The sequence below is a fragment of the Salminus brasiliensis genome, chromosome 11, assembly GCF_030463535.1.
Source record: "Salminus brasiliensis chromosome 11, fSalBra1.hap2, whole genome shotgun sequence".
Taxonomy (NCBI): Eukaryota; Metazoa; Chordata; class Actinopteri; order Characiformes; family Bryconidae; genus Salminus; species Salminus brasiliensis.
In genome coordinates, this window is record NC_132888.1 from 2,052,356 (window position 1) to 2,061,469 (window position 9,114).

The window sequence follows — 9,114 nt, forward strand, 5'->3', positions numbered from 1 at the left end:
GGCAAAAATAAAGATTTTTATCTTTAATGATAAAGGTGCATATTCATTGATGCAGAGGAATTCAACGATGGGGAAGAAGAGAATTTCATAGATATTCTGAGGTTTATTAATCCTAAAATGCATTAGAATTAACATTAAATCACACAGAACACAATTGTACACCAATCAGCCATAACATTAGCACTCCTGACCGGTGCAGTATGGAAAACAAGGGGCGGATCTTCATATTAGGTGGCGAGTGAACGTAAGAGACACTTTGACGAGAACCCCTGTGAGGTTCTAGATAAACGACTGGGTCAGAACATCAGGCAGGTCTTATGGTCCAAGTGTGTGACAAGCGTGGACAGTACAGTCCAATCCCATTGGCTATCTATGGTTGTATCAACCTGGAGGCACGTTGTGAAGACGATGTACATCTACCTGATGAAGTAACTGTGGACGTATTTGGACGGCTTTGACTGCTCATGAAGAAATGGCTCCCCCCAGTGGATCTGAAGCACACCGGTCTTCACTTTGGACTATAGAGCTGGTCAATGGATTTTGAAACCACCGATGGTTCATTGAACTGTTGATGCAACTGATTGGCTCAGAGCCATTGTGATCACAGGTTCCAGAACTGGAGATTGCACTCCAGGTTTGGAGGTCTTGTGGGGTGGGGTCTCCCGGTCTGCAGTGGTCAGTTCCTACCAGAAGGACAACCTATGAACCGGACTCATGTCTTATTGACTCTCATGGAGGCCCCGTCCACCTCACAACCTACAGAACTGGAAGGATCTGCTGCTGCTAACGTAAGTCTTGGTGCTCCAGACACCACAGCAGGACACCTTCAGAGGTCTTGCAAAGTCTGCATGTCTGGACAAGTCAGAGCTGTTTTGGTGGCATAATAGGCAGGTGCTGCTAATGTTATGGCTGATAAGTGTTATATCCTGAAGTCAACACAGATAATGTTCAGCATCACCACATATACAGTAGTACCAAACACACCACTTAATAAATACACCTGATATACAAACTAAGCTTCACTTGAGTCTTTCTGAAGGTCAGTTTCTCCTCTCAGCTTTTATTTGGACAGGAGAACCTGAAAGTAACACAGAATTTAAACCAATATTAGTAATAGTAGAATAACTCCAGTGTAAACCCCATTCTTTCCAATGACTGAACCCTGGATTCTCATATAAGCTTATTAATGCACTGATATTCAAGCAAGCATCCAGTGGAAGCAGAGGAGAAGAACATCATTGATTTTGTGGAAAAGTATGCTAGGTTTGAGTATTCTGATTTTAAAACGTCTTATGATTGATTGATTTATTTATTTATTGGATGGGCTTTATATCCCTCTATTCCACGCCAGGCATTAGGCAGCATGGTGCTGATAGGTTCATGATGTCGATCTGCTCCAGCGAGTCCTATTCTATTGGCAGTACTTCTTCTCTACAGGGACTAGACAAGCTGTGTGTGTGTGTGCATTTGCACAACTGTGTCAGCAATGGGTGCAACTTAAAGTAGCTGATGCATTCATTAGAAGGGGTGTCCACAAATATTTGGACATCCTCAGAAACTGGAAGGCTGGCAGATTATCCTTTCCAGGAATCAGCACAAAGGCCTGTAAACAGAGCAGAGTCTATGGAGAAGAATGAGCTCTTGTGTTTTAGGGGGAAATTCCTGAGACAAATCTTTTTGTTATTGTTTTTGTTATGGCTGCAGAGGAGAAATGCTTCCCAGAAAATGAGGGTTCAAACCTCCAGCATGACTACAGAGGTTCAGTGTTTCTTCAGAGGTACAGATCTGAGAGGGCTATGCATGAGAACCACCACCACCACCCACACTTAGGAGAGTACATTACATTTCTATTTAATTTAATTTTACTATAGATCTAATGTAAATGCACAGGTCAGGAGTTTTTAATGCAGTTTAATGTGGTTATCCACCCCGTAATCCAACATACCATCACTGTCACACAAAAACCCTATATCTGCAAAACAGCAACTTTACAGGAGAGCAGAGTTGCTTAACCTTCTATGGGAGTCATTGTGGAGCATTTCTATTGGTCCAATTATCAGGAAAGTCTAGTATCATGTAAAAAACAACTGCCAAACTTACATTATATTAACACCAAAAATGGAGCTACAAGGTTTTGGTGTGACAGTGACTATGTGATAATGAATCCCTGGAGGAATAAAGATAAAACTGTCAACTATCATAATGTGTAATTGCAGTTGTCAGTAAGGTGCCGGTATGTGTTTATTTCTCTGTTATCGTGCCGTAAGTGCAATGAGACGTGCATAGTACATTAATGACCGCTGACTGTAGGACGGTTAATGCCTTCTGCTCCGGCTCGTTCCCTCGCTCCTCTGTCGTCAGGAGGCTCTGCGATAGGTAACGTGTAAATGCTGGGTCAGAGGCTGGTTCTCCAGGGCCATGGACACCGTCTGCTCCAGTCTGCCGTCGGGCCTCAGCTGGATGAGCCTAGAGATCTGATCAGACATGGCAGATAAGCAGGGCTGTTAATCTCTCACCTCAAATATGATTCAATTCAGTTACGATTCTTTAGGAAGCGATTCAGTGAATCATGAAAATTCAGGATTCAGCGTGATTTTTATAAAAACCCTGAACAGTGGAATATACAGAAAATACAACAATGGAAGCCTAATTTATATTTTGGACAAAATTGAGTGCATAGTTCATTCAGTATTATTCCTCTTTAATCATGTTTACAATAAAACTAATAAATATGCTTTTATTGACTTTTTTGATGATCCTTTTTAGTTTTTCTTTAAACCATAACTTGTTCAATTGGTTATTATTTTATTGCCTAATTATCTATTATTGCTGTTTTAATCTTGTGCATATTATTTTTTAAATTATTTTTAATACAGCTTGTTTATTTGTTGCCTTTTTATTTTTTATTAATTAATTATTTGTTTTCTAGTCTGTCTGAACTTTGTGCTGTAAAACACTGAGCTACATGAAAGGTATATAAATAAATAAATGTGTAGAAATAAATAATCTTTATAAATAAACTGTATTATTATTATTATTATACTGCATTGTAGGGCTAGGTGATATGATTAAAATATTATATCACAATATTTATCACTAATATTTATAATATTTATTTATTAATATTCCGACACACAGACAACAAGCACCAGTTTTTAAAAACATGCTATTGAAATTCAGTGATTATTAATCCAATTAAACAGGACTAATTACACTCTCCGTAATGAAACATGCAGATGATCAGTGTTTACGCACTGATGATATCCACAGTGCATATTGCCCATCTCTAATCAATCAGAACTGATGCTGTTGCTGTTGAATCGCCACCTCAGGATTAAGGCATCACGACACATCACTGCATTTTACACCTCAATAAACTCCTGAGCAGGTGGAATACAGGTGTAAAGGTAAAGTGGCACCTCTGTAGACATAAGCTAGGCCTTTGTTGATAAGGACTAGTCCACACACACACACACACACACACACACTGTGGAATTTTACTGTTTGTGAGTCAGCAGCTTAATGCACTCATTAAAGTGGGTGTCCGCAAACATCTGGACATGTACAGTAGCACTGAAAGAGTCCATAGGAGCCCAAATGCTGTGTTCCAGATGACCAGTAGACACCCTATTCCAGCTAGTGCTAGTGGGCTACACACAGTACCAGCGATATTTATAGGGGCATTGGAGGCTCAGTGGTTAAAGCTTCGGGCTGTTGATAACAGGGTTGTGGGTTCGATACCCAGACTCAGCCCCATGAGCAAGACCCTTCAGCATCTCTGCTCCCTGGGCGCTGGAGTTGGCTGCCCACCGCTCTGTGTGTGTGTGTGTGCTCACTGCCCCTAGTTCACTTGTGTGTGTGTGTGTGTGTGTGTGTGTGTGTGTGTGTGTGCTCACTGCCTCTAGTTCACTTGTGTGTGTGTGTGTGTGTGCTCACTGCCTCTAGTTCACTTGTGTGTGTGTGTGTGTGTGCTCAATGCCTCTAGTTCACTTGTGTGTGTGTGTGTGTGTGTGTGTGTGTGTGTGTGTGCTCACTGCCTCTAGTTCACTTGTGTGTGTGTGTGTGTGTGCTCACTGCCTCTAGTTCACTTGTGTGTGTGTGTGTGTGTGCTCAATGCCTCTAGTTCACTTGTGTGTGTGTGTGTGTGTGTGTGTGTGTTCACACTGATCAGGCTAACTGTGTAAAAGACTGACCTGCTGAACATACGGCTCCTTGGCGAAAGATGTTCTGGCCAACGCACGACTCTGCAGGATCAGCTGCTGACCAGTAAGCTCTCCTTCCTCAATCTCTACTAGCCCTGTTAAAATTCACACATTCACTCAGTCATTCAATCTCTTTAAAAACCTTGTATCTCCAAAACAGCAGCTTTACAGGAGGAGGAAAAGGCCTCCTGAACTTTTAATGGAAGTCAGTGTAAAAGATTTCATTCCAGGGAATTATGGAGCATTTCTATTGGTCCGTTCATCATGAAAGTCCAAACAGTACAGTACTGATACAGTATAAAAAACAACTGCCAGATTCACATTATGGAGAAAAGTTTAAAACAACAAATAGAGATACAATGTTTATGCGCAAAAGTTTACACTAAATACTATATACTCCACTTATTATTGTATATAATAATAATAGTTAATACTCATATGGCTACTTTTTGAATCATCATCTGCTTTCTACGTCACCCGGACTTGTACAGAACAGTGGAGAGAGAGAGAGAGAGAGAGAGAGAGAGAGAGAACGCACCATGGCATTGCACAGTTATTTACATTGGAAAAATAGCACATCAGCACATTTCAGTGTTTCAGTGTAAAATTCAGAAAACAAGAAAGTAGAAATTCTGCGTTTGAAGTCTGAAGTTTTGCGTAAAATGGCATGTTTTGTTTTCTGTAGAACGTTATCCAAATTTAAAGCAGCTTTATACAGCATTGCTACCTTAAATCAGCCGCTTCAGGATCATGTTGATGCTGAACAGGGAGAACAGTGTCTCCATCATTCCCACTCCGGGCCGGAACGCTGCTACTGCTGCTACAGGTGGTGGAGCCGGAGGGGGAACCCAGGAGCAAGAAATGCCAATTCTCCATAATGCTGCTTTAATTTTGGAGCGACCCTCATTTATAATGTAGCTGAGCGTAATAAATTGAAGGAAATGGAAAAAACTATTCCAAAAAATAAAAATATGAAATGCAAAAATAACAAGATAATAAAATAAATAAAAATTCAATAAAACATTAAAATTTGAAAATATATAATAAATTAAGTTAAAGAGGGATAAAATATTATTTAAAAAAAATGTGTGAGCACTTAAAATAAAAATAAAAAAATATAAAAAAAACTGTATGAACCCACCTGAGTTCTGTGCGATGATGAAGGCCACGTTGTTGGTGCCGGGCTGAATCCTGATAAAACCACATTCTCTGTGAAGGGGCTTTCTGCTCTCAGCATGAAAAGCATTAAACCTGTAAAGATAAAGTCAATAAAAGTATGTATGTAATGCATGTATATGTAAAATATCAGTAGGGCCATTACCCTGTCCACTCGTGACACCTCTGATGTTATGACTCAAATGAACTGAACTGATTGAAAACGGCACAGTTGTACGAACTGGGGAGTGAATGGTGCGGTTTACTGGCGTATGTTTTCTGAGGTAGGTGGTCTTTAATATCAGCGCCAGTTCATTTGAATCCAGTTTGGTTAATGTTTAAAAAATAAAGCACTCAAATTATTGATCTATGCATTAATTATTTTAATAATTTTGACAGTTAATCTTTATGTCAATACTGGTCTTTGTAAATGAGCCTGTAATAAACTGATAAATCAAATTACTGTTCCTGAGGAGCTTCTGGGGATTAATCAACATGCCTTGATGCCTGACCCAACAAACGGAAATGTAACAATGTCAGATTAATAGGCCTCCTTCATCAATATCTCCCCAAGAATTTTCTTAAATTCATTCCTAACAGAAAGTCTAGGTCAGATTCATCATTTGCTTTTAAAGATCACAATTATTCACAGCCTAGCTCTCATAACGATGGATCCCACATAGGAAAACACTGGAGACACCCCATTCAGTTCCGTTCTATAGAAATGAAGCCTTAACTCCCCACCACCAGACTCGTCTACTCATTTAGTGGTTGGTGTGGCGCAACAGATAACACCACTACCTGCCACTGAGCTACCACACCATGTGGGAGACTGGGGTTCGATTCCCAGGCTGGGTGACTATGCTGCGCTACACCAATAAGAGTCCTTGGGCAAGACTCCTAACACTACACTGACCCACCTCTGTAATACGAGTTACCTTGTAAGTCGCTCTGGATAAGAGCGTCAGCTAAATGCCATAAATGTAAATGTAAATGTAAATTTAGTAGCCCCGCCCCCTTCTCCCAGACCAAGCCTCAGTGTCCCAGACCGTCTTCACTGAGCTTCCAGCACTGAGGCAGAGTGGATTTCCTCCTGGATTCCCAGTTTGTCAATAAGTGGACGCTCTACAGTTCCGCTCCTCCATGTAACGACCAGAAAGGGGGGCCATACAGGTCCTGCTGCAGGCGACCGGCCTCCTCCAGCCAAGACGGTCTGTCTGTCAATCACTCCATTCCTAAGTGTAGCCCCGCCTTATTACGATAGAGCAGAGTAAGGGTTAAACACTTTATTATCTTTATTATAATTAAAAATGGGCCGATATCAGCACAGGGAGACTGAGACTACCTGCTGCAGTTTGGAGATGCTGTAGATGGAGAGAGAGAGTTTAGAGGAGGGAAATGAGATGGGGAAAATGGGCGTGGCTGTTTGTCATTGAAACATATGAGGATGGGCGGAGCTACACATCAGACTGCAACAAGCCAGCAGAGACGCTAGACTTGTAGTTGTAATGTATGAGAGACGTTGAGCCGTCCAGGCTTCCTGCAGTCTCTGGTGTCACTGAACTGATATTCTAAGCTATAACAGGACGTTATCACAGAAGTGCTGCATTGCTTACATGAAGTTAATCACAGGCTGTCCCACGTGGGAGAAGTGCAGAGTCTCTGTGTAGCGGAAAGGTGTGATGGAGGGAAAGGACCCTTCCCCTGGCTCGTCCGACTCCCAGGTACCCAAAAGCCAGTCGAGAGGGAGCACAGCTGGATTCAGGTCCACAGCTGCCAGGAAAACATCAACAGGGTTATATTGATAATAATGTTTAAATAAATGTGATTTAGACATTTAACATAGAAAATGCTGATTATCTGAGACAGCTCGGCACCAAGAGAACTGACATGTCTACCATTTCTGTTATGAGAGTGAATCTGGGATCATCTGGGATCATCTGGGATGAGTTGGGGAGGATGATCATCCACCATCCTGACCTCACTAATGCTATTATTGCTGAATGCAACCATATCAATGCTCCAGACTTTAACAGAAAGTCTTCTTCTCTGGACAGTAGAGACAGTCACTCCAACAGAAGCAGGATCAGCTCTTTTAATCCCCTTGATTTCAGAAGAAGCACTGAATGACCAAGTGTCCCAATACTTTTGTCCAGTGTAATATTTTATTGGCTCGTTTTTTTTTTTTTTATTTAGACATCCTACACACTGTCCTGACCCTTTGTATTTTTGTAAAATAGCCTTTTAGAGAATAAATACTGACAGAAATAATTCCCTCTGTTGTTTTTAAGATTAGCCTGCACTGCACCGGCTAGGTTAAACTGGACATGCTAGCTAGCTAACATGCTAACGCTAACTGCAGTGCCACAGCTTACCGGGCTGACTGACTGGACACGACATTCCGCCCCAGAAACGAGCTTTAACTTCGTCCAGAGATGATCTGAACTTTATCAACTAAACGCCGAAATGACCGGACGCCGGGGAGATTAGCTTAGCGAGCTAACAGCTTGTCAAAGTTAAACCCGCCTCTGATTCTGAAGCACGGAACTATGGGAAATGTAGTCCGTGGCACCTGCACCTGACTACAGTCTGCTGTTTCATATGTCTATTAATTAATTAACTTTACATCTATCTCGAAAGTATTGCTAATGTTTATTAAAATATGATCTAAAAATAATTCATTATTTTATTTAATAATTACGTACTATTCCACAATTACTTTCTTAAAATGTATTGGCATTATTTATACATAGTTAGTCATTAATTTGAGGTTAATTAGATTAATGTAATTATTTCTTTTTTATAGTAAGTATTTTTTTTATTTTAATTATTTTTTTAATTGGACCAGCATGAATTCCATGCTGATCTAAGCTGGTTTATGCTGGTCTGGTGCTGGTTGACCAACATACCAGTGTTCAAAACACTTCGTATTATATAGTTTCTTTCATGATTTTTTTGTTTGCTTGTTTGTTTAGCAGAAAAGTTATATTTTTGTAAAAATAAGACACTATAAAGTCTCAAAAACTGCCAATATAGTCATTATTTCGAGATTTTCTAAAGAACATAAATAATAATAATAATAGTTATTATTATTATGCATATATACTCACTACATATATATATATTATTTTATTTATTTATTTATGTATTTATGTATGTATGTATGTATGTATGTATGTATGTATTTATTTATTTTTTGACCAACATACCAGTGTTCAAAACACTACGTATTATATAGTTTCTTTCATGATTTTTTTGTTTGCTTGTTTGTTTAGCAGAAAAGTTATATTTTTGTAAAAATAAGCCACTATAAAGTCTCAAAAACTGCCAATATAGTCATTATTTCGAGATTTTTTAAAGAACATAAATAATAATAATAATAACAATAATAATAATAATAATAATAATAGGTATTATTATTATGCATATATGCTCACTATATATATATATATATATTTATGTATTTATTTATGTATTTATTTATTTTTTGACCAACATACCAGTGTTCAAAACACTATGTATTATATAGTTTCTGTTATTATATATATAAGAGTTATATATGTAGTTTCTTATAAATTATTTATTTATTTATTTATAAATACAAGAAATAAATTGATTCTTATGAATTATTTATGTATTTATTTATTTATTGACAGCATGCCAGTGTTACGTGTACGTATTATATAGTTTTTTAATTGTTTTTCTTGTTTAGCAGAAAAAAAGAAAGCTATATTTTGTGAAGATAAGCCACTATAAA

At 38.9% G+C, this 9,114-nt stretch overlaps 1 protein-coding gene across 3 annotated transcripts; it reads right to left on the bottom strand.

The window, feature by feature from the left end:
- Nucleotides 1–83: 83 nt before the first annotated feature.
- On the bottom strand, nucleotides 84–7,884 carry thap4 (THAP domain containing 4). Of its 3 annotated transcripts, none has more exons than XR_011980575.1 (6): nucleotides 7,733–7,884; nucleotides 6,974–7,130; nucleotides 5,344–5,453; nucleotides 4,194–4,297; nucleotides 2,299–2,474; nucleotides 84–1,078 (listed from the first exon to the last, which is right to left on the bottom strand). XR_011980575.1 is itself a non-coding variant. In XM_072690974.1 (5 exons), exons 1-5 carry the CDS (start codon nucleotides 7,755–7,757, stop codon nucleotides 2,358–2,360), a joined length of 513 nt encoding a protein of 170 aa, XP_072547075.1. In that variant the 5' UTR covers nucleotides 7,758–7,884; the 3' UTR covers nucleotides 84–2,357. The 3 variants fall into 3 exon arrangements, 1 of the variants encoding a protein (XP_072547075.1); XR_011980574.1 differs by having other exon boundaries at nucleotides 2,290–2,474; XM_072690974.1 differs by having other exon boundaries at nucleotides 84–2,474.
- Between the last annotated feature and the right edge of the window lie 1,230 nt (nucleotides 7,885–9,114).

What these genes read in the sequence shown, in the direction of transcription:
- thap4 (XM_072690974.1), bottom strand. Translation starts at nt 7,757, where the DNA reads ATGTCGTGTCCAGTCAGTCAGCCCG. An exon ending in CAGCCTGTGATTAACTTCAT is followed by an intron (nt 5,454 to 6,973) that starts GTAAGCAATGCA and finishes TTATCTTTACAG; the next exon opens with GTTTAATGCTTTTCATGCTG. An exon ending in CATCATCGCACAGAACTCAG is followed by an intron (nt 4,298 to 5,343) that starts GTGGGTTCATAC and finishes GAATTTTAACAG; the next exon opens with GGCTAGTAGAGATTGAGGAA.